General features: G+C 50.2%; 1 protein-coding gene across 1 annotated transcript in view; it reads right to left on the minus strand.

Annotated features, from left to right (window-relative positions):
* Positions 1–11658: 11658 nt before the first annotated feature.
* Positions 11659–24489, minus strand: part of LOC138565596 (zinc finger protein 271-like) — an 81548-nt gene continuing 68717 nt past the window's right edge. Inside the window, exon 3 of the mRNA XM_069642991.1 lies at positions 11659–13761. Coding sequence (XP_069499092.1) covers positions 12002–13761 — 1760 coding nt within the window. The 3' untranslated portion in view covers positions 11659–12001. The remainder of the gene's footprint in view (positions 13762–24489) is intronic.

The raw sequence follows: 24489 nt of genomic DNA on the forward strand, positions 1-24489 counted from the left end.
CCCCTTTCTTGAGAAACTGCCAATTGCTGCCAGTAACAATAATGGATCTCATTTAAACTCGTATGCTGGACTTAAAATATCTTCACAGTCACTGCTTACCATAAAGTCAGGATTCAATAATGCCCACCTACCAAAGACCTATGCCCTGCTGATCAGCTGCCCATTAACATCAAGTCCAGATACTCCAGTAGCAGAAACAAAGGGGTCTTAGTGATGGCCATAATCCATTGGAATAATCTTCCCACCCACACCACCAAGCCACAGCTTTACCACAGTTCAAAAAAAGCCTCAAGACCTGCATATAAATCAATCTAATTAACCATCTAATGGAGAGTCTAATGAATCTGTTGCCCAGGTCGCTTGGTCCTGCCTCAGTGTTCTGTCTGTCCAGCCATGTCCATCGAGGACACCCGCATCACATCACTTCCCAAGACCTGCATATTAATCACTCTAATGAAGAGTCTAATGAATCTGTTGCCCAGGTTGCTTGCCCCTGCCCCAGTGCTCTGTCTGTCTTGCCATGTCCATCGAGGATAACAGCATCACATCACTTCCCAAGACCTGCATATTAATCAGTCTAATGAAGAGTCTAATGAATCTGTTGCCCAGGTTGCTTGCCCCTGCCCCAGTGTTCTGTCTGTCTTGCCATGTCCATCGAGGATAACAGCATCACATCACTTCCCAAGACCTGCATATTAATCAGTCTAATGAAGAGTCTAATGAATCTATTGCCCAGGTCGCTTGCTCCTGCCCCAGTGCTCTGTCTGTCCAGCCATGTCCATCGAGGACACCCGCATCACATCACTTCCCATGACCTGCATATTAATCAGTCTAATGAACAGTCTAATGAATCTATTGCCCAGGTCGCTTGCTCCTGCCCCAGTGTTCTGTCTGTCCAGTCATGTCCATCGAGGATAACAGCATCACATCACTTCCCAAGACCTGCATATTAATCAGTCTAATGAACAGTCTAATGAATCTATTGCCCAGGTCGCTTGCCCCTGCCCCAGTGTTCTGTCTGTCCAGCCATGTCCATCGAGGATCACAGCATCACATCACTTCCCAAGACCTGCATATTAATCAGTCTAATGAAGAGTCTAATGAATCTATTGCCCAGGTCGCTTGCTCCTGCCCCAGTGCTCTGTCTGTCCAGCCATGTCCATCGAGGATAACAGCATCACATCACTTCCCAAGACCTGCATATTAATCAGTCTAATGAAGAGTCTAATGAATCTATTGCCCGGTCGCTTACCCCTGCCCCAGTGTTCTGTCTGTCCAGTCATGTCCATCGAGGATAACTGCATCACATCACTTCCCAAGACCTGCATATTAATCAGTCTAATGAAGAGTCTAATGAATCTATTGCCCAGGTCGCTTGCTCCTGCCCCAGTGCTCTGTCTGTCCAGCCATGTCCATCGAGGACACCCGCATCACATCACTTCCCATGACCTGCATATTAATCAGTCTAATGAACAGTCTAATGAATCTATTGCCCAGGTCGCTTGCTCCTGCCCCAGTGTTCTGTCTGTCCAGTCATGTCCATCGAGGATAACAGCATCACATCACTTCCCAAGACCTGCATATTAATCAGTCTAATGAACAGTCTAATGAATCTATTGCCCAGGTCGCTTGCCCCTGCCCCAGTGTTCTGTCTGTCCAGCCATGTCCATCGAGGATCACAGCATCACATCACTTCCCAAGACCTGCATATTAATCAGTCTAATGAAGAGTCTAATGAATCTATTGCCCAGGTCGCTTGCTCCTGCCCCAGTGCTCTGTCTGTCCAGCCATGTCCATCGAGGACACCCGCATCACATCACTTCCCAAGACCTGCATATTAATCAGTCTAATGAAGAGTCTAATGAACCTATCACCCAGGTCGCTTACCACTGCCCCAGTGTTCTGTCTGTCCAGCCATGTCCATCGAGGATAACAGCATCACATCACTTCCCAAGACCTGCATATTAATCAGTCTAATGAAGGGTCTAATGAATCTATTGCCCAGGTCGCTTACCACTGACCCAGTGTTCTGTCTGTCCAGCCATGTCCATCAAGGATAACTGCATCACATCACTTCCCAAGACCTGCATATTAATTAGTCTAATGAAGAGTCTAATGAACCTATCACCCAGGTCGCTTACCACTGCCCCAGTGTTCTGTCTGTCCAGCCATGTCCATCGAGGATAACAGCATCACATCACTTCCCAAGACCTGCATATTAATCAGTCTAATGAAGAGTCTAATGAATCTATTGCCCGGTCACTTGCTCCTGCCCCAGTGTTCTGTCTGTCCAGCCATGCCCATCGAGGATAACAGCATCACATCACTTCCCAAGACCTGCATATTAATCTGTCTAATGTAGAGTCTAATGAATCTATCACCCAGGTCGCTTGCTCCTGCCCCGGTGCTCTGTCTGTCCAGCCATGTCCATCGAGGATAACAGCATCACATCACTTCCCAAGACCTGCATATTAATCAGTCTAATGAAGAGTCTAATGAATCTATTGCCCAAGTCGCTTGCTCCTGCCCCAGTGTTCTGTCCATCCAGTCATGTCCATCGAGGATAACTGCATCACACCACTTCCCAAGACCTGCATATTAATCTGTCTAATGTAGAGTGTAATGAATCTATTGCCCAGGTTGCTTGCCCCTGCCCCAGTGTTCTGTCTGTCCAGCCATGTCCATCGAGGATAACAGCATCACATCACTTCCCAAGACCTGCATATTAATCAGTCTAATGAACTGGATCTATTTGCCCAGGCCGCACACTTCCTGCGCCGGTGTTCAGTGTTTCCATGCTGCTCAATGACCCGAGTAGCACCTAGTAACAAGTTAGTGTGTTACCTACAAACATGCAAATACAATAAAACACATGTGTTCCCTAGAGTCTCATTTTTTTCGTGTCTGGTTTCTTAAAACTGTTTTTGTTGTTCTGAGGCTTCTGCGGGTTAACATTTTACAAGTTGTATCATTGTGTACGCACCTGAAGACATGAACAGCATTTGTGGATTAGCCATGTCCCTCTAGGAGAGCACTCAGCACTGTGCACAGCAGCACATCACCCTCCCCCCAACCGTTATATGTCCAGCACAGTCTTCAAACCTTCATACTTTAATTATGCATATCAAGTTCTTTATTAACATTTTTATTTGCATTAGAAACAACAAGGATCCATTAGCAATATGAGCCGTGTCACCTGTAATGTAAAACAAATATAAGGTTATAAACAGGGAAGGATCCCCACACCAGGCAATGTCCAATGCAGGGGGTCAACCATAGCGGCTGAGAATACACCCGCTCCACTTCCATCACTTCAATCCGTTCCTCTGAACTCCAGTCAGAGAATACCCAAGGAGTGGTCAAGATTCCATATTTGGTCAATGGATTGCACACATTACCAGAAAGAGAAAAGCAAAAGAGAATAATACCATCTGTATTCTCCCAATAGGTGGTGCAATTTCAGGGGGAGAGGCCATTTTGGATAATAAGGTAAGCTACACCCCAGGATAAGGTCAATCTGCTCATGGTCTTCAATTGGGAACCAATTAATACAATGGACTAACAAGGTATTGTTTGGCTATAAACATTACACCCTATTGTAACCACCTGTCACCAAACCCCTCGTAATTCCCAGCAACTACAAACGTGGGTTTTCTGTCATTTTATAAAACACGACAAACGAGTAAAAATATGAAGCTACTCTTTGAACGTGTAAGACTAACATCAGAGAATGAATACAGTGGCGGATTACCCAATAGGCCAGGTAGGCAACAACCTATGGGCCCCACTCCTTTTGGGGGTCCACCACCAGAGCTTAATTTGGATTTTGGATGTGTGCTTGACACAATGTGCCCCGGGGCTGGATACTGGGCCGGCAGCCTGCGCCGTGTTTATTTTAAATCACTTCGGTCTGTCTCCCACCTGCGTCCACATGGGCCCTCCTGCCAAGTCAAACTTGCCTTTTCCGTTTATTTCTGTTTCTTTTCTTTTTACGTGCATGCCCGTGTGTGCTAGACAGGGCCCAAGCGCAGCAGGAGGGCTAGTCAAGTCATCAGAGGTTCTCAGGTCCAGGCGGCGCCGGCAGCTTGGATACGTGCCCTGCTGGTCATCTTGTCTGTGTACAGGAATAAGAAGCTGAGGAATGCAGGCAAGTCAAAAGTTTGGAAACCGTCATCTGGAATGCTTAGTTTGTTACCCACAGCTTTGCCAGCCTTTCTGCATTTATACACAGTATCGAGTCTCAGACATATTGTGCTTGTCTAAGCGTCGTCGCTATACACATGTCCTTTTGTATATGAACTGTGTTCCTTCTGTAGATGTCACGGGGGTGTTCTATGTGCGCAGTTGTGCTGTCCACTTCCCAGTAAACTTGAGTAAAGAACTGATGTTGTACTTTGAGGTGTTGTAAGGATACAGGACGGTGGTTGTCATAAGTACTGGGAGGAAAACTCAGGGGCAATGCATTAGCCTAGGAAGTAAGACGACAGAGGAACATAAGTTCGATCCCTGGGTCCACGCTTAGAAACCTCCGAGTATTAAGCGCGCTATAAATAACCAATTACAATAAGGCAGTAGGCAAGACATGCAACACGACATGTTGTTGTCACCTCGCTGTGGCGTCGTATAGAGATTTCTATAAGCAGCTGTTTGTATAAGTTTGTGTGAAGCATGAACACACATCTTTGTCATTAAACGCGTTTTAATTGAGCATTTGGAGTAGTGTGTGTAGCCTGGTCAGTGGGCATACACTTTTCTAATAAATGCCATTCTCCTGTGTGTGCATGCATGGTCCTTTCGTGGTGTTGTCATGCGGCTGCCCGGGGTCAGCCATGTGCAGATTCTCTCCCGCGGTACTGGGTTATTTCCATTCAGTAGCAATCTGCTTGTACATAATGTGAGTAAAATGAAAAGCGACCATTGATCTGTCAAAATAACGTGACAATTGGGGTGCAGATTGCCAGCTTTTGCCTCAAACCTTCCTCTAATCTGTGGGTTCCTGTGAAAGTCAAATGTGCATGAATGGCGTACTTGAAAATGGGCACTGGGCCAGTGGTGGAGGGGTGCAGTGAAAGAGAGAGACTCCCTTGTGTGGCCTGCCTGGGTGGGTTACTGCACTGCCGGTACTCAGACAGGCGACCCTCATCTACTGTGTGGCACTTAGCAAAACAATAGGCTGAAACTATTTCATTGGAGTTCAGATAGAATGTTAAAATGGGCACATAGTGGATTGGTAAATAACAATGTCCACTTGCTAACGCCCATGGCCCTGCCCATAGAACCTCCCACTCACTACCTTCCTCTGCCTAAGACACACCATCCTGAGCCTATTTCATTTAGCTCTATTATGAAACTGTTTGTTGTTAAGGGCATTTCAGTGTTATTTCCAAGTTGTCTTCTGAGAGTTAATGCAGTAAGGAACAAGTTATTTACCTGTAACTGTCGTTCTCCAGCATGGGTCTGGCATGGATTCACATGCTCACGAATATTCCCTGTCGTCAGGCCGGGAATCCTCGGTATAGAAAAAAATCAGTACCAGTTTCGTTTCTGATCTGTCTTTCTTAGTAGTAACCTATCACTGGTCCCTGGGTTATACTGCCCCCAGCCAATGACTGCCCTCTCCCTAAGCCCCGCCTCCGGCAGCCATCCTCAGATTTGGTAGCACGTAAAGTGGCAGTATGACCAAGTGAAGAGCCACAGGGGGGTAGGTGGGAGGGTTCGCATGTGAATCCATGCCAGACCCATGCTGGAGAACAACAGTTATTGTTCCTTCTCCAGCATGGGGTCTGGCATGGATTCACATGCTCACGACTCACGAATAAGAGAATACATAGCAGTACACACATGCACAACCACGGGAGGTGGCAACATGCTCAACATTAAGCAATACAACTCAACATTAAGCAACTCTTACCTCCTCACCAGGCTCACCTTAGGCGAACAGGTTGCGCAGCACTGCTTGGCCGACCCTGGACTCCTCCCTGGAGTCCCGATCGACGCAGTAGAATCTTGTGAAGGTGTGCGTCGATCTCCACGTCACAGCCCTGCAGATGTCCAGCAGGGGCACACTAGACAGGAACGCCGTGGTAGCAGCGATCGCTCTGGTCGAATGGGCTCTTGGACGGCCGGGCAGCTGTCGGTTTGCCAACCGGTGACAGTGCATGATGCAGCCAGAGAGCCATCTGGAAATGGAAGTCTTTGAGAGAGCCTTCCCTTGATTCACAGTCCCAAAGTTCACAAACAGTTGTGACGTCTTCCGAAAACTCTTCGTGCGGTCCACGTAGAACTTCAGCGCTCTAGCTACATCCAGCGAGTGCAAAGTCCTCTCAACCGGCGACGAAGGCGACGGGAAGAAAACTGGCAACACCAAGGGCTCATTGAGGTGGAAGTCCGACGGCACCTTGGGCATAAAGGATGGGTGTGTCCTCAGCACTACCCTTGTGTCATGAAAAGTCAAGTATGGAGGCTTGCAAGATAGGGCCTGGATCTCTCTCACTCGTCGTGCGGAGGTGATGGCCACGAGGAAAGCTGTCTTCCACGACAGGAACTTCAAAGGCGCCGAATGCATAGGCTCGAATGGGGCCCCCATGAGCTTGGTCAGCACCACATTAAGCTCCCATGCCGGGGCAGGAGCCTTCACCGGCGGGAATGATCGGAATAGTCCCTTCATGAATTCTTTCACCAGGCGATGAGACCACAAGGACGCCCGTCCCGTCGTCCTGGTATATCGGGAGATTGCAGCCAGATGTATTTTGATGGAGGCGTGAGCCAGTCCAGCTTTGGCCAGCGACAGTAGGTACGGCAGTACTTCAGGGGCCGTAATCCGCAGAGGGTTAATCTTCTGTGCACGGCACCAGACAGAGAACCTCTTCCATTTATGTCCGTAGCACTTGAGAGTTGAGGACACCCTGGCCTTTGCAAGAACCTCTCTGCAGTCGGCCGGGATGTTGTACCCTCCAAACTCTAGTGCTGCAGGAGCCAGGCCTGCAAGTTCAGCGACTCCGGGTTGTGGTGAAGAATGGCGCCTCCTTCTCTGGAGAGAAGGTCTACGTCCGTCGGCAGCTTGACTGGTGGGGACGTTGACAAGTCCAGAAGGTTCGGGAACCAGATCTGCCTCGGCCACGCCGGTGCGACGAGGATCATCCTGCACCGGGACCTCTTGAGCTGGTTGATGAGCCGGAGCAGCAACGGCAGCGGAGGGAACGCACAAAGAAATAGGCCGTCCCAGGGGAATGAGAAAGCATTGCCCATGCTCCTCGGATGAGGGAACCTAATGGCGAACCTCCGGCACTTGGAATTCGTCACCGTCGTGAATCGATCGATTTGGGGTTCGCCCCATCGTCGGACGAGTCGATCCACTTGAACCTGGCGTAGTTCCCACTCGTGGCACGAGCGCAGCTCCCTGCTGAGTGAGTCGGCGATCGTGTTTTTTATTCCTGCCAGGTGAAGGGGCACCAGAAACATCCCTTGGGCAACGGCCCAATGCCACAGATCCTGGGCTTCCTTGGATAGGGCCGGGGACCTGGTTCCGCCCTGCTTCCGGATGTAGAACATTGTGGTGGTGTTGTCGGTGAAGATCCTCACCACCTTGCCCTTGAGGGACGGAAGAAAGGACCTGAGGGCCCAGAACACCGCGCGGAGCTCCAAGATGTTGATGTGGAGAGACTTCTCCTCCGGGAGCCAAAGGCCTCTCGCGTGAAGATCTCCGGAGTGTGCTCCCCAACCTTCCAGGGAGGCGTCCGTCGTCACCGTCACCTGGTGAGCTGGGGTCTGAAAGTCTGTGCCCGCCGACAGATGGGAGCAGGTACTCCACCACCGGATCACCTGACGGAACGTCTCGTTGAGAGGGATCCTGTCCTCGAAGCTGCCCGTCGACTGGATCCAGCGGGCGTCAAGGAACTCCTGTAAGGGTCTCATCCGAAGCCTGCAAAGGCGTACCAGATAAATGCAGGAGGACATCATCCCGAGGAGGGACTTGATGGATTTTACCCTGGCCATGTCCGTGGCCCGCAGACGCTGCACCTTGCCCAGAATGGTCCTGGTCCTTTCCTCCGACGGCGAGGCCAGCCGCGCCACTGTGTCGAGCTTGGCTCCCAGAAACAGAGCTACTTGCGACGGAACAAGGTGGGATTTTGGAAAGTTGATGGAGAATCCCAGGTCTGTGAGCAGCTGGACGGTCTTCGCAGTGTGCTCCATGGCGAGCTCCCTTGTCCTTGCCCGGATGAGCCAGTCGTCCAGGTAGGGGTAGACATGGATTCCCTGTAGGCGCAGCCGCGCCGCCACCGGTGCGAGGCACTTGGTGAACACCCTGGGTGCCGACTTCAATCCGAACAGAAGGGCCTTGAACTGGTAGTGCCACCCTTTGCCCACGAACCTGAGGAACTTTCGTGTGTCTTTTTAGAATGGGGATGTGGAAGTATGCATCCTCCAAGTCCAACGACGACAGGAAATCGCCCTCCTCCAGCTGTCCCAGCACATGCTGGAGGGTGACCATACGGAACTTCTGTGCCTTGATGTACTTGTTCAGTCGTCGTAGGTCCAAGATGGGACGCCATCCTCCTGTCTTCTTTTTTACGAGGAAGTACCTTGAGTAAACTCTGGAGCCCCGAAGCCTCTTTGGGACGAGCTCAATGGCACCCTTCTTGAGCATCGCCCTTACTTCCAACAGTAGTTGAGGGACGTGATTTTCCCTCCTGGCCACGGGTGGAACGCGAGGGCACTTCTTCTGAAACTCGAGGGCGTGCCCTTGGGCCAGGGCGTCCAGCACCCAACGGTCAGTGGAGATGGACTCCCACACGCTGACGAACCTCGCCAGCCAGCCTCCCACCGGGGTGCTTCGGCGTTCAGTCTTGTTTGGAGGCCGCCTTGCCTCCTTGTCAACGGACGACGACGGGCACCACCTGACTTGCCGCGTCCCCTGTAGGCTTCCTGGGACGAAGATCTTGCCGCTTGGCGGTAAGTGGAGGAGCCACTGCCGGATCCCTTGGATGCACCTTGTCTGCCTCCGGAGCTCCGAAAGGACGGCCGTCGTTGTTGGAGCACTCCCAGTGCCCGGGCAGTCTCTGTGTCTGTCTTGATGGCCTGAAGGGACTCATCAACCGCCTTCCCCAACAGGTAGTTCCCGTCGAAGGGCATGTCCAAAACCTTGGTTTGTACGTCCTGGCGGAAATCCGTGGCCTTGAGCCATCCGCGTCGTCTCAAGCAAACGCTGTTGCCCAACTGACGGAAACCGGTGTCGGCGATGTCCGTTGCCACCATGATGGCGTGGTCCGAAGCAATCTCCACCTCCTGTAGGATTTCAAGGGCCTCAGCCCTTTTGGCGTCTGGAAGGAAGTCTAACAGAGGGGCGATTTTGAACCACAACTCCCTGTCGTAGCGGGATACGATAGCCAGGGCGTTGGCCGCCTTTATAGTCGTAGCTGCTGATGAGATGATCCGTCGTCCCATCGTGTCCAACTTCCTGCCCTCGCCGTCCGGCGGGGAAGTTGATGTCGAGGCCGATGCCCCCCCCAGCTTTCTTCTTTGCCGCCGCCGAGACGACCGAATCCGGGGTAGGTTGTGCCCGAAGGCACAAGGGGGCAGCGTCGGGGACCCGGCACTTCTTCTCGTACCGGTCCCTCTTTGCCGGCACCGTGGCAGGGTTCTTGAGGGGGGCGAGCCCCTCATCCCAGATGTCATCAAGAAGCGGTACGGCGAGGACCATCTTCCTTTTAGCCTCGCCCCATTGGTAAAGGAACCCTTCTTTCTTCTTTTCTTCTGGGCAGAGCTGGAAAAGCTCGGATGCCCTGGAAATCATGGCATGAAAGGATCCAATCTCGTCGGGCGGGGACGCCCGAGCAGGGGGTGACGGGGGACACGTCCCGTCGTCGCCTCCGTCGTCATCTGTACCTGTCGTAGCTGTGTCCGTGCCTGTATCATCCCCGTGGGTAGTAGAGCGGGGGGAAGGCAGAGCAGGCCGCAGAGGTGGGAGAGGTGGCGTAGGATGCGTCATCCTCCTCTTATGCGGTGGACTCTCCGAAGGTCCTGGCTCCGGTTCCCCCGTCGGGTCTGGCTCAGGTACCTCCGTTGGGGGAAGGGGCAACCTTGTCCTTATCTCCGAGCATAAGGACTGAATTGCTGACAAAATGGCCGCCGAGGTGTCCTGTGGTGCCGGAAACGACGGGCGCGAGGGCTCTTGAGGAGTCTTGTCGGCGACACCGTCGCTCTCGTCGTCGCCCTCGTCGGGATCCCTCCCGATGGGCTGGGCCTCTTCCACGACTTCGATGAGCTCTTCTTCAGAGGTCGTGTCCGTATCCACGATGGCCACCAGCTCCTCCCCCACCTTTTCCAACGACGACTTCGTGGGGGTCTTCTCAATGGGCCTGAAAGACGACTCCCTCCGCGGTGGCAGGGAGACTCTGGGTCCTGAGGGCGCCTCCACTGGTGTAGCATCCACAGGCTGAGCCAGGGCTGCGGCGACATCCTCAATCGAGGTCTTAGCAGGGTGAATTAAGGCCATCGTCACCTTCTGGACGCCTGGGGCCTTCACCTTGGGGGAGGGGCCGAGCCTCGCTCCCCCTCTGCCGGAATCTGCGAGATCGACCGGGGCCTCTCCAGAAGCTTCGCCGGGTTCTCGGACTTCCTCTTACCCGAGCCAGAGCGTTGGCTCGTGGTTGATGGCGCCGGGGAGGATGCGCCCTGCCTGGCAGCCGAGGAGCCCGACCGTTCAGCGCTCCGGGTGCCCGCGGACTTGCAGTGCTTAGTCTTTTGTTGGGCCCCCGTCTCCGGGGCACCCTCACAGGACTTAGAAGACTGCTCGGACTTCTTTTTCTTCTTCTCGCCTGACGGGCTCTTCCCTTCCAGCCAGTTGGCGAGACGGAGGTGGCGATCCTTCATGGTCCGCTCCGACATGTTCCCACAAAACGCACAGTCCTTCTCCTTGTGCGTCTTGTCCTCATGGAGACAGTAGAGGCATAACGAATGCTCGTCCTCCTTGAAAACATTCTGAAGCTGGCATCCAGAGCAGGTCCTGAACAGCTTCCCGGGCGTCGAGCTTCCTTTCTCCTGGGCCATGTCCGGGGTAGGCCTTGGAACTTCTGGAATCCTCCAAAAGCGTAGCTCGACGAAATCTTCACCCTTGAGGGGCGTAGAAAACTCCGAAACGGATCCCCGTTGATCGGATGTAGAAACATTGGAGCTTGAGGCTCTATTTAAGCGAAAAATGAGAAAAATCTCCTGAAAAAGCGCGAAAACGCAGCAAAAGCTCGAGAGCTACAGCACGAGGAGTCCCAACACTTGAACGTGCGGTAAAAATCTGAGGATGGCTGCCGGAGGCGGGGCTTAGGGAGAGGGCAGTCATTGGCTGGGGGCAGTATGACCCAGAGACCAGTGATTGGTTACTACTAAGAAAGACAGATCAGAAACGAAACTGATACTGATTTTTTTTCTATACCGAGGATTCCCGGCCTGACGACAGGGAATATTCATGAGCATGTGAATCCATGCCAGACCCCATGCTGGAGAATTGTCACTGTAAAGGATCTCCTGCTTAAAAAAAAAACATGTTGTTACCAACTTTGCCAGTTTTTGTGTTGTCAATCCATATTCCATGAACATGATATTCTACTTAACCAAATGTGGCAATTTTCTCAATCAAGTAGATACCTTTGAATTTTGTTAATGTTTACTTTTGCGTAATGCAATTGGTTTATTAAAATTGTTGGTTGGTACAAGTGAAAACATATTAGGAGATAATTTGCGAGGGGGGCCCTCGGAATTTCGACTGCCTAGTGGCCTCCATAGGGTTTAATCCGGCACTGATTTATAAAAATTAAATCCTATTATAACCACCACTGACCAAACCCCTCCTAATTCCCAGCAACTCCACCATGGGGTTTCTGCCATCTTGTAAAACATGACAAACAAGTACAAATATGAACATACTCTTTGAACGTGTGCGCCGTCTCCTCACCAGAACGGATTCTTTGATCACTGCACACATTATCTATAAAGCTTTGAATACACTCTATATACTCCTACGGTCTTTCCTAGTATGACTCCTCTTAAGTTTGATAAGACTGGATTTATGAATGAAGTCTTTCTCACGTGTAGTGCTCTGGAAAGACCTCTCCCCAGTATGGATTCTGTGATGTCTGTTTAGACAGGACTTATTAGTGAAGCTTTTCTCACATACAGAGCACTGGAATGGCCTCTCCCCAGTATGATTTCTCTGATGTCTGTTTAAACAGGACTTATTAGTGAAGCTTTTCTCGCATGCAGTGCACTGGTATGGCCTCTCCCCAGTATGGATTCTCTGATGTCTGTTTAAACAGGACTTATTAGTGAAGCTTTTCTCGCATGCAGTGCACTGGTATGGCCTCTCCCCAGTATGGATTCTCAGATGTTGGTCTAGTTTGGCTTTCTGAGTGAAGCTTTTCTCACAAGCAGTGCAATGGTATGGCCTCTCCCCAGTATGGGTTCTCTGATGACTGATAAGAGAGGATTTCCGAGTGAAGCTTTGCTCACATGCAGTGCACTGGTATGGCCTCTCCCCAGTATGGATTTTCTGATGTTGGTCTAGTATGGCTTTCATAGTGAAGCTTTTCTCACATGCAGTGCACTGGTATGGCCTCACCCCAGTATGGGTTCTCTGATGATTGATAAGAGTGGATTTCCGAGTGAAGCTTTGCTCACATGCAGTGCACTGGTATGGCCTCTCCCCAGTATGGATTCTCTGATGTTGGTCTAGTTTGGCTTTCTGAGTGAAGCTTTTCTCACATGCAGTGCACTGGTATGGCCTATCCCCAGTATGGAGCCTCCAATGTTGCTCTAGAGTGGATTTTGTAGTGAAGCTTTTCCCACATGCAATGCACTGGAATGGCCTCTCCCCAGTATGCATCCTCTGATGTGCGTCTAGGTTGGCTTTCTGAGTGAAGCTTTTCTCGCATGCAGTGCACTGGTATCTCTCCCCAGTATGTATTCTCTGATGTGTGTGTAGAGTGAATTTAAAAGTGAAGCTTTTCTCACATGCAGTGCACTGGTATGGTCTCTCCCCAGTATGGATTCGCTGATGTTTGTATAGACTGGATTTATGACTGAAGCTTTTCTCACATACAGTGCACAGGAAAGGCCTCTCCCCAGTATGGATTCTCTGATGTCCGTCTAGACCGGATTTAAAAGTGAAGCTTTTCTCACATGCAGTGCACTGGTATGGTCTCTCCCCAGTATGGACCCTCCGATGTTGTTCTAGAATGGATTTATGAGTGAAGCTTTTCTCACATGCAGTGCACTGGAATGGCGTGCCTCCGGTATGTATCCTCTGATGTGTGTACAGATTGCAGCGCTGAGTGAAGCATTTTTCACACTCCTTACACTTATAAGGTCCTTCCCCCCTGTGGGATCGCTTCTGCAAGATAAGGTTGGACCGGTTAGGGAAGTATTTTCCAATGACCCTGCCTGGAAAAGCTTGCTCTTTGAAGCAGTTCCTCAAATGAACCATAAGTAGTGACTGCTGGGTAAAGCGCTTTCCACAGTACGTGCATTTTTGGGGTTTCCACTTAATAGGGCATCCCTGGTATCCTGTGATGTTGGATGGATCTGTAAAGCTTTCCCCATGTTCGGTACATGCGCCGGGTGTTTGACTATCCTGCAAGCTTGTTGATTTCTTGTCCCATGCAGTGGACTGGTCTAGTCCAACTTCAGCAACGTTTCTCTTCTTACTCTGGACAGCACTCCATCTGGGGGCAGCTCCTCGCAACCTCTTAGACTTGGTAGTGGCCCAACTTTCTGTTGAAAAAAGGAAAGATTACAGTATTTATTTTATTTCACTTCACAGCAAGGTTCATTTGCATTGAGTCACTACAACAGATTAAACATTACAACCTCTATTAATGCAACCACCAGAAAAGAGGTGACAAACCGAGAAAATTTTGAGTGTAATTCAAGATTCGATCATAATTAACACTTCAAAGATTTTATTTTATTTATTGTGCGATTTAGTTTACAAACTGAAACTTTACACTCATAAAATCATTCAGCACAATAAAATGAGATTTGCAGTGTAGAAAGTCATTCAACATTGTAGATTTCTTGATAAAAACCATTTTAAATCAAAGCAATTTCGTTTACAGACAAAAGCAACTTTAGTAAATTCATCACATTAATTAACAAACTATCACTGGGATTAACTAGTAGCTTCCACCAGAAAGCTTCCCAAGTTAGCAAAGGGCGAGTGATAAAATAAGATTTAAAAATGTCCTCTCGCAATGTAATTAGGGCCGGACACTCCACAATTAGATGCATCAAGGTTTCACCATTAAGCCTACAACAACGGCATAGGCGATCACTAGGTGGGGCAGATGACCGGCCTTGTAGGACATCGTTGGTTGGGAGTAAATTTAGTTTTATGCGAAACTAGAAGTTTCTCAGAAATCATGAGGCATGTTTTGTCATATATTTCTGGGGAGAATTAAAAGGTTTGATATCCAAAGAAAAGTGCTCAAACAACTTAAAAAGAAGGTTTTCCCTGTTTTTGATCCAGTCATTTTCAAATAATAGTTTCTTAACCTTGACTGGATTATGCTTTAATTCTTCCAGCGATACTGCTCTCTCATTAGGGATGAGAATTCACCCAATCCTTAAGCGCTGCTCAACTGCCTAGATTATAAAGTGCATTCAATTGAACAAATAGGGTCGAAGCCGGCGGAAACATAATAGATCGTAAGAGCAGAATTTTTCTCCAGTGGACCTTTGTGTCTAGAGATGCGATACCCAAAATATTCTTAAACAGAGGGAACGGAGTACCCCCTGTTAGATTCAGAAGAACAAGTTACTTAGCAACTGGTAACGCTCTTTCGACTAAGATGTTCCTCCAACGTATTCCACATTTTTGACAAGTAATGTCCACAGCTGTGCTGCTTCGGAAATTATTCAGCAGAGGGCGTCCTGTGTCGATGGCGTCGGGTCAATGTCCCTCGAAGGCCTCTGTCGTGGGTGACGTCACCGGATGTTATAAATAGGACGCACAGCGCCCGTAACCTCAGTTTATGTTTTTTCCCTCCATAACGTGTGACATGCTCGTACAAAATACCTGCTTGACTGCACATAGCCTTGCAGGAAAGCAAGCTGCAATAGCATAGGAAATTCTTCAGAGGGGCAGGCTGGGAGGGCGATGTGGAATACATTGGCGGAACAACCAGTCGAAAGAACGTTACCAGTTGGTAAGTAACTTGTTCTTCGAATGGATTGTGTCCTCCAACGTATTCCACATCTTTGACAGACTCCCAAAGCAGTATCAGTGAATGGAGGAGGGAGGAGAATTTAGAATACCCAATCAGATGGCAGAGTAAAGCATCGCTTTAACAAAGGCCATATCCTGACCATGGAATGTATCCAGGGAGTAATGTTTGACAAGGGTGTGGATGGAATACAGCATTGCTGCATCACAAATATTCTTAATAGGAACTCCCTGCTGCAGGGCTGTGGGTGTAGCCACGCCCCTAGTGGGGTGAGCTTGAAACCCCTCAGGAGGGTCCTTGCCCGCCAATCTGAAACATTCAGTAATGGTGAGGATAATCCACCTGGACAAGGTCTGTTTGGTAACAGCCTGGCTCAATCGGTGTCCAGTGTACCCCACAAAAAGCTGGTCGTCCACTCTGACCCTGAATGTCCTAGAGAGATAAAAGCTCAAGGCTCTACTAGGGTCCAACCTATGGAGTCGCTCCTCTTCCTTACCAGGATGAGGGGGGGAGTATAGAAAGCAGGAAGTACCACTTTCTGGTTCACATGAAACTCAGACACTACCTTAGGTAGAAAGGATGGACGTACCCTCAGTACAACCCTATCCTTGTGGAACACAGTAAAGGGTGGCTTAGATGAAAGTGCCTGCAATTCTCTCACTCTGTGAGCAGATGTAACTGCAACCAAAAATCTTGAAAGACAACAGTCTCAAAGGACAAGAGTGCAGAGGTTCAAACGGAGCACCCATCAGGAATTTCAAGACTAAATTCAGATCCCAAACCCAGCACCTGAAAAAGTGACGGCGGGAACACATTTGTGAGCCCTTTTAGAAATTGGGAAATCAAAGGACTCTTAAAATAAGTGGGCGTGGCTAGTCAGCCATGGAGTAGGCTGCAATTCCTGAGAGCTCTGTGATCCGTTACACAGATCTGTGGAAGCGCGTGCAGCTGGACATCTGATTGCAGCCCCAAAGTTACACTAAACGTGTATGAACATGCCGGGAAGAGAATGAACGTACCCGCAGAATGTTCGAGGCAATGTAGCAACAGTTAAGCTACTTTGTGTCTCAGACCCGGGCTGCAAAATTGACTTCAAAATGGCGGCGGTTTTACACAAAGAACATCCGAGGAGAGCACCCCGAGGAAGAAGAGGCTGGCATGCCGGAGGCTGGCAACTGTGACAAAGAGCTTCAGTCAGCCCAGGAGTGAACTGTCAGGGCAGCACGGAACAGCGACACAACATATGGCTTGGAGCATGTAGCTCCGGTGATTCGGGAAGGCTGTGAGCCCCCAGGGAGCACAAAAAAGGACCGCTGCTGCTTTAACTATAAAATGCAGCGCGGGCGGCGATGCAACTCATAACTCTGAGCGGGCAGCGTTGAAATCACGGGACATTCGGGAGCTTGAGGAGCGCAAAAGAGGACCGCCGCCGCTGGAGGTAATGGTCACACGCAGCGCAGGCTGCAAATCCATTAATTACATAAAGCGAGCAGCTCCGGTGGCGAGGGACGGCCGGGAGCCCCGACGAGAACAAAGGGCCGCCGCCGCCGCAAGGGAGTTTGCTACGCAGCTAAGTCAGAAAACAGCTGCGAACCAGAACCCCATGGTCCGGGCATGACAATAAAGCATAAATAAAGGACTACTGCCAGCCCATATGCAGCACATTGCGGTGCATGTATCCATAATGAGGAGCGGGCTGCTCCGGGGGCACAGGGTGGCTGGGGGCCCCAAGGAACATTATAAAACACCACTGCTAGAGGTAACCTGGGCACGCAGGGCAGGCAAAGGATAGCCCGGTGCGCAGGGTTGCAGAGGGGTGGAAAGCAGCCCCAGGTAGCAGCATCCACAAGGTGTACCGCATGGACAGCACTACGATGGCTGCAAGGACAGCATAACACAGAGGTGGCAGGAGAGCGAAATAACCCGCAACACATGGCAATGTAAATATACACCATAGCACGTGACACAAGGCCGGCAACACTGTGACTGCAATAGAAGAGCCTGTGAGCCAAACCCCAAGGTACTGGGAGCACAGACCGGAGGAGGGATGGTGGAGTCTGCAGTGTGCAGCACAGCAGTGATTCGTAGGCAGCCACACGCACTGCTATGAGACACCAAACCTGAGACTGACCCTTAAAGTAGGGAAAGCTGTGGAAGGGTTGCGCGACGAGAAGAGTCACACGCAAAGGACTGACAGGCACAGCGACCAACGGCGAGGTTGCACAGAGGCCACGGAGGGTGGAGTCCACAAAGACAAAAAAATGGCAACTAAGAACTGGCTGCTGGAAGGTCTCAAGCATAAAAGAGAGAAGTGTGCCCAACAGACGCCAAACATATAAAGCATAATACTTCTTCCCAGGAGGGGTGGACCCACGCCACGAACAAGAAGCAAAGCGAGGAGCACCGTAGCCGAGAGCCCGCGGAGGGGTGAACAAAGTGCCGAAGCGGCACACCGCCACAAGAAGTGAACCGCCAAGGCATAAGGGGATGCCCACAGAATGTCCCAAAAGGGAGGCAAAGTAAAGGCAAAGCAGCCCACCATGGATATATTCACTAAAGTACAGCAGCCCGTAACCCCGCCAACACACCCTGGGACTACAGTGCAAGAGACTGAGAATACGCCGAGAGATGACCAACGAATACTTGCAGCCATCACGGAACTGAAATCCTTGTGGGGAACGGCAATGGCCGAGCTCAAGGAGACGCTGGAAAAGAAAATAGACGCGGTGGGCATTGATGTTAACTTACTGAGGCAAGATGTGAGGGCGCTGGCGGACCGTACCAATGGCTTGGAGAGTGCCGTAAAGACGAATGAAGAACTAAGTACCGCTAACTTGAGAGAGGTACACGTGCTGAAACAGCAAGTGGCTAACCTGGAAAACCGGGCAGAAGAAGTGGAAGGGCGTGCGAGATGTAGTAACATAAAAAGTGTGGGCCTACTGGAAGGGGAAGAAGGCACGGATCCCACGGACTATGTTGAGAACATGATATTCCAGGAAATAGGACCAGGCAAACTCTCCCAAGGGTTTGCGGTTGAGCTGGCACACCGAGCCCAGATGAGAAGGCCTCAACCAGGAGCAACGCCCAGAGCTATCATTGCTAACATTTTGAACTATAGAGATCGAGAAAAGATCCTGGAATTTTTCCGGACAGGTGGCACAATAACTCGAGCGTCAGCAACGATCACGGCCTACCCGGACTACACTATGAAAGTGCAGAGGCAATGTGGCAGTCAAGAGGAGAGTACACACTCTGGGATGAAATACATGCTCCTATACCCGGCAAAGCTAAAAGTCTTGCATAAGGGCAAAGCCCATTTCTTTGAGACCCCGGAGGAAACGACACGTTGGCTGGACACGCATGGATGCCCAGAACCGGAGGGGGAATCAGGATCGAGACAGAGAAGCTAAGTGATCTGACGACGCGTGGCCTAAAGAGAAGGGAGGGGTATTGTGTAGGGGTAAAGGGGCAGTGATTGTTAGAACTGGCTGGTAGTAAGGCTGAGACCACCTGCCATATACACTTACCAAAAGAACATTGTGGACTGGAATATAGTTACAAGTAGCTTAGACAAGTGATTCACAGCACAGCGACCTATAGATATATCGGAGCCACAGGACGCATGCGCTATATCCCCACTAGTAGAAGTAGTAGGTGCGCCAATAGGGCAGCATCCCCCCGCTGAGTCACGAATACAGGCAGCGCCAAGAAAGGGGCTAGATGTGGGGGAGCCTGAGATCCAGGGATGGAGCTGGGCAACAGTTGGGAGGGGAATGGGGGTGTGGGGTGTTGAGTGTTGTGTGGGGGGGTGGGAAAGGTGGGGGCAGGGACGGAAGCACAGGTAAGGGGCGTTGGGAAAAGTTAAGGCAGGTTGGGGGGTGAGCTTACATACACGAGCGATGGTCTCCGAGCAGCGCTTGGAGATAGACAGAGAGGGACGGGATGCGAAGAGGCTATAGGGGACCTTAAGGTAATTACCTGGAATGTTAGGGGGCTCAATAGCTATATAAAAAGAAATAAGGTTATGATGTACTTAAGGTTGTGATGCAGACAGAAGATAGATATCGCCACCTCACGAAATAAAAACTAGAAGTGGTCCGGAAGAAATGGAGGGGAACTATGGTGGGATCTACATACTCTGCCTATGCTAGGGGGCTGATCACCTGGGTGGCACTGCATGTGCCATTCCAGGTGCTACGGTCCACGGCATATGGGAGGATGGTGGCAATAAAGGGGCTGCCCCGAACCAGGACACAGTGGCATATTTCAAGACACTATACGGTAAAATGAGCATGTACCTAGGGGGGGCGATGATTTGTGGAGGGGATTTCAACTGCACGTTGAACCCAAAAATAGACCAGACAACAAAATAAAGCGACCAACTCCAGCTGCTAGGGCGCTGCAGTCAATATTGAAGGATTTTGGGCTGGCCGACATATAGAGAGTGCACCACCCATAGGATAGACAATACTCTCACTACTCTACCCCGCAAAACCTGCACACTAGGCTTGACTATATGTTTGCCACGCAGGAGCTGTTGGTGGAATTTGCACAGACTGAATATAAAGCGAGGGTTTTGTCAGACCAATCGCCATTGATCCTGAGGTGGCAATATCGACCCCCAAGAGCTAGGATTCCACATGGCGACTCAGAGCCGAGGCACTGAAAGATGTGACATTTAGGGAGGACCCGAGAGAAGAAATAACAAACTACTTTGATATTAATACTGGGAGTGTTGAGTCAGCCGGCGCGCTCTGGGAAGCCATTAAGGTAGTAGTATGAGGGATAGCCATAGCCTAGTCCAAAGGATTGCAAGGAGGGATTTTACAGGAACTGCAGGAAACTGAGGGGGAGTTAGAAGGGGTCCTAAGTAGAGAGGGGGGCTCCAAAGAAGATGCGGACACCGTACTTAAACTGCAACATAAATGCATGGGGCATTGGGAGAGACTATGCAATCTGAACTATAAAAAATATGTAGAAAGACAGCACGCGGGAGGGGATAAGCCAGGGAGGATATTAGCATGGCTATACAAAAGCGACACCCCCAGAAACATAATTCAAGAGATCGCGGGAGTAGATGGGCAAATATAGAACACCCAGGAGGGCGTGAACCGGGAGTTTCTGAAATATTACCAGCAATTATATGGGGACGTAGAGCGAAGCGACCGCAGGAAAATACAGGAGGTCTTAGAAGACATAAGCATGCCGAGAATTAGCACAGAAGAGCGAGCTATATTGGATGCCCCTATAACTTTAGAAGAACTGGAAGCGGTGGTACGGCACCTCCCCAATAGAAAGACCCCTGGGGCTGACAGACTACCTAGCAAATTTTTAAAAATTGTATAGCGAGGAAGCACTCCCCCCACTCTTCGAAATGTTGAACGAGTCATATGACATAGGACGATTGCCAGAATCACTAACAGAGGTCGATCATAGTTCCTCTCCCCAAACCCAACAAGTTGGGCAAAGATTGTAGCTCATATAGGACGCTGTCGATGCTCAACCAAGATAGTAAAATACTTATGGCGGTGATGGCCAATAGAATGAAAAGGATTATTAATAAACTCATAGACCCAGATAAGACTGGCTATGTCCCTCACAGGAACATATCTGATAACCTTAGGCGACTGCATCGAGTTATAGAACATACTAAAGAGGATTTGGGGCAGATAGCGATAGTATCACTAGACGTAATAAAAGCATTTGACTCATCTAAATGGCCTTGGCTGATGGCTGCTCTGGCCAACTACGGGATAGGTCCAGGGTACCTTAGGTGGGTCAAATTGCTATATAGTGCACCGCTGGCCAGAGTTAAGACGGGTGCGATAATACCGGAGAGGTGGCAACTCAGCAGGGGCACTAGACAGGGATGCCCGTGGTCCCCTAGGTTATATATCCTGGCGCTGGAACCTCTGGCGATATATTTGAGGCAGCAATACAACATAATAGGGATCAACATTAAGGGGGAGTCACACCTAATCTCATTGTATGCAGATGACATGCTGCTCTATTTACGATACCCTGAAGAGAACCTCCAGTATATTCTGGAGGTGATGGAGCGATTTGCCCCTTGTCCCCCCTCTTATATGCTTTGGCGATGGTACCCCTCGCCATTGCGATCAGGGCCGAAAGCGTAATCTCGGGGTTGCAATGTGGGGACTGTGAATTTAAATTATCTCTGTTTGCGGACAATATTTTGGCTTACCCGACTAACCTCCAGGATTCCCTTCCTCAATTGCTTGGCCTCATTGGCCACTTTGGTTTCTTCTCAGGGCTAAAGGTCCACGTGACCAAATCCTGCATAATGCTGATTGGTGTGATAGATTAAAGCACCTCTGCTCTGCCAAAATGAATGGCAGAGCAGAGGTGCTGGGAATGAGAGTAGAACGGGAAGCCACCAGATATTTAGGCACCAACATTCCCAGAGACCTGGGTAAAATGTTTGAATCAAACTTCCCCCCACTTATGGCAAAGATTCGGAGCGGCGTGGTATGTAGGGCTCCCCTTACTCTTGTGGTTTGGGCGCATGAACACGGTTAAAATGAACATACTGCCCCGACTCCTCTATCTCTTCTTGGCCCTCCCCTGCATTGTCCCCGATTCCTTTTTTGAACTATTACAGTCCTGTGTTCTTCACTTCATTTGGAATGGCAAGAGGGCTAGAGTGAAATATTCTACCCTACCTCTTCCAAAAACGTTCGGAGGCTTTGGCCTCCCTGATTTTAGATTGTACTATAAGGCAGCCCAGTTGCGTGTGATGCTAGAACACATGAGAGATGACCTAGGGACTTATTGGACTTACGTGGAGGATGTCCAGACCCACCCGAAAAAAGTCAGGGATCTCCTATGGGTTCCCCCAAGATCCCTTCCATCGCATACCAGATCGCATTCAACGTTGGCTGCCCTGTGGGCATCCTGGAAGCCAAACAAAGATAACAAATGGCTCTCTTCTTGGCCTTCCCCCTTATCTTCTCTCTGTTGCCCCCTGTTCAATCTTGGTTCTAGGGGTTTCCGCGAAACGCAATCGTGGTCTGATCAGGGGTTGGAAAGGGCATCTCGACTCTTTCGCCAGGGTGTCTTCATTGAATATGACCAGCTGTCGGAGGCATTGGAGGACAACCCGCCCCCCATCTTTGAATATTTGTGTCTCAAGGGGATCCTTACTCAAGCCGGTTGGCTGGCTGATATGACTCGCCCCTTGACTCCCTATGAAAAGATCTTTGTGGAATCCAAGGCCAGAAGGGGCTCCCTTTCTAAGATTTATAAGGTACTGGTCACCGCTAATTTAGAGGACAGACAGCCGTTTAAACAAATCGGGGAGGAAAGAATGGGCCTAACCCTTGAGGATTCTACATGGAAGGCAGTCTTTAAGTCGATCTTCTCGGAGGTTCTACATTTCAGCTATGGAGCATAGTTTCAAGATTCTCCATTCATGGCATCGGCCCCCGGTCACCCTATCCAGAATGTTTGTGAATGTGTCTCTGATGTGCTCACAGCGTGGAACCTGGTACAATTTGTGGTGCGAGTGTCCGGTTATCCAGGTCTATTGGTCAGAATTGCTCAGCTGGATCAAAGACATAGTGGGAAAGAGCCCCTCCCTTCTCCCCTTGGAAATCCTCTTGGGCACGCCCATGCCCGAAGATGAGCTTTCTACCTTCCCAAAGGTGATAGGGGCTATGTTGAGAGGGGGAGACTAGCCCTAGCCCAAAAATGGAAGAGTTCCTCTGCTCCCTCTAAGGCGGAATGGCTTAACAAGTTAATAGCTATTTCCACTTACGAGAAATTGTCAGCCATCACCAATGATACAATGGCCCTCATTAAAACTCTGGCAGTAGCCGTGCCATTAGAAAGGGCATGGCTGCCGCCGGAGTTGCATTTTTTCCGGCACCCGCGAATGGGCAAGAACCAGTTCATGCCGAGCTCGGCTGACACGGTAATTGCCCATTTGTGGGTGCCGGAATCAAGGGCCTCCCGATCCCCATTCTGCCCCATAGGGCTGAATGGGGATGGGGACGTCGGATGCACCAGCACATTCAGAGTTGTGCCAGTGCATCCGACGTGGTCTGCTCGCGGGTGCTGTTACACCCGCCATGAAATACCTGGCGAGTGAGACTGCACCCGCGAACTGAGCTCGTAGTATGGCGATCCGGGAACTACGGTACCGGCATGCTTACCTGTACCGTAGTTCCCAGACCGCCATGCTCGTAATGAGGCCCAATGTCTTCTTTCATACAGGATTGGACTGTTGTTCTTTTAAATGATGACTGTGATGCTATGAGACTGTGAATTGGCTGTGCTTCTGTAGTCACTACATTCTTGCTGGTATTACTTGTTGCCCACTCTTTTGCCGCATCTATTAATGCTGTGTGGGACCTCACTGTCGTTGCCACCCTGAAAAGTTTTAATCAGAGTCTAGTTCTATCCCTATGCCTATTGAACCTATCACCTAGTGAAGCCTGGTGTGCCTTTGTGTGAGGGTGCGGGGGGAAGAGGGGAAAATTGGTATGCATTGTCTCTTTAATGATTGCAGTTGATGTTTTTCGCCGGGTATTGGCTGGGGGTTCCTTTGTATGTTGAAATACTTAATAAAAACAAAGTTACAAAAAAAGAAAAGGATCGACATTGTCTCCTCTGCACCAGTCGCAAAACTTATGTCAATGGTACAGGGATTTGGTTGCTGGTCGCCTTGCCGGAAGCAACACCTCATCACGTCATCCAGGAGGTCCCAATCCTTATAGCTCAACCTTTCAGAAACTGAGCGTGAGAGTCTTGACCTCTGGATGGAGAACCCAAATCCCCTTGCGTGAGAGAAGATCCTCATTCTGGGGAAGACAGCGTGGAGGACAGATGGACGTTTCTAGAAGGTCCGGGTACCACGCTCTCCTGGCCCAATCCGGAGCAGTGAGGATCATGTGGGACCCGAACCTTCGGAACCTCCTTAGCACATGAGGAATGACGGGGACCGGAGGAAACGCGTACAGAAGTGGGAATCACCAATCCACGACAAACCCGTCCCCTAAGGCTCTTAGGAAATTCCCTTGAGCAAAATCTCTCGCACTTCCGGTTGGCACCAGTCGCAAACAGATCCACTTGAGGGGTTCTCCAAAGGGCGAAGATCTCCAAAAGGTCTTCCTGAGCCAACTCCCACTCATGGGAGACCGTGCTCTGCCTGCTCAGATCATCCGCCGCCGCAGTCTCCTCTCCGGCTAGATGAACTGCGGAGAGCGATATTCCTTGCTGTATCACCCAGAACCAGAGCTGCATTGCCTCTCTGCAC

Source organism: Ambystoma mexicanum, chromosome 1p (assembly GCF_040938575.1).
Source record: "Ambystoma mexicanum isolate Mex_15411 chromosome 1p, UKY_AmexF1_1, whole genome shotgun sequence".
Taxonomy (NCBI): Eukaryota; Metazoa; Chordata; class Amphibia; order Caudata; family Ambystomatidae; genus Ambystoma; species Ambystoma mexicanum.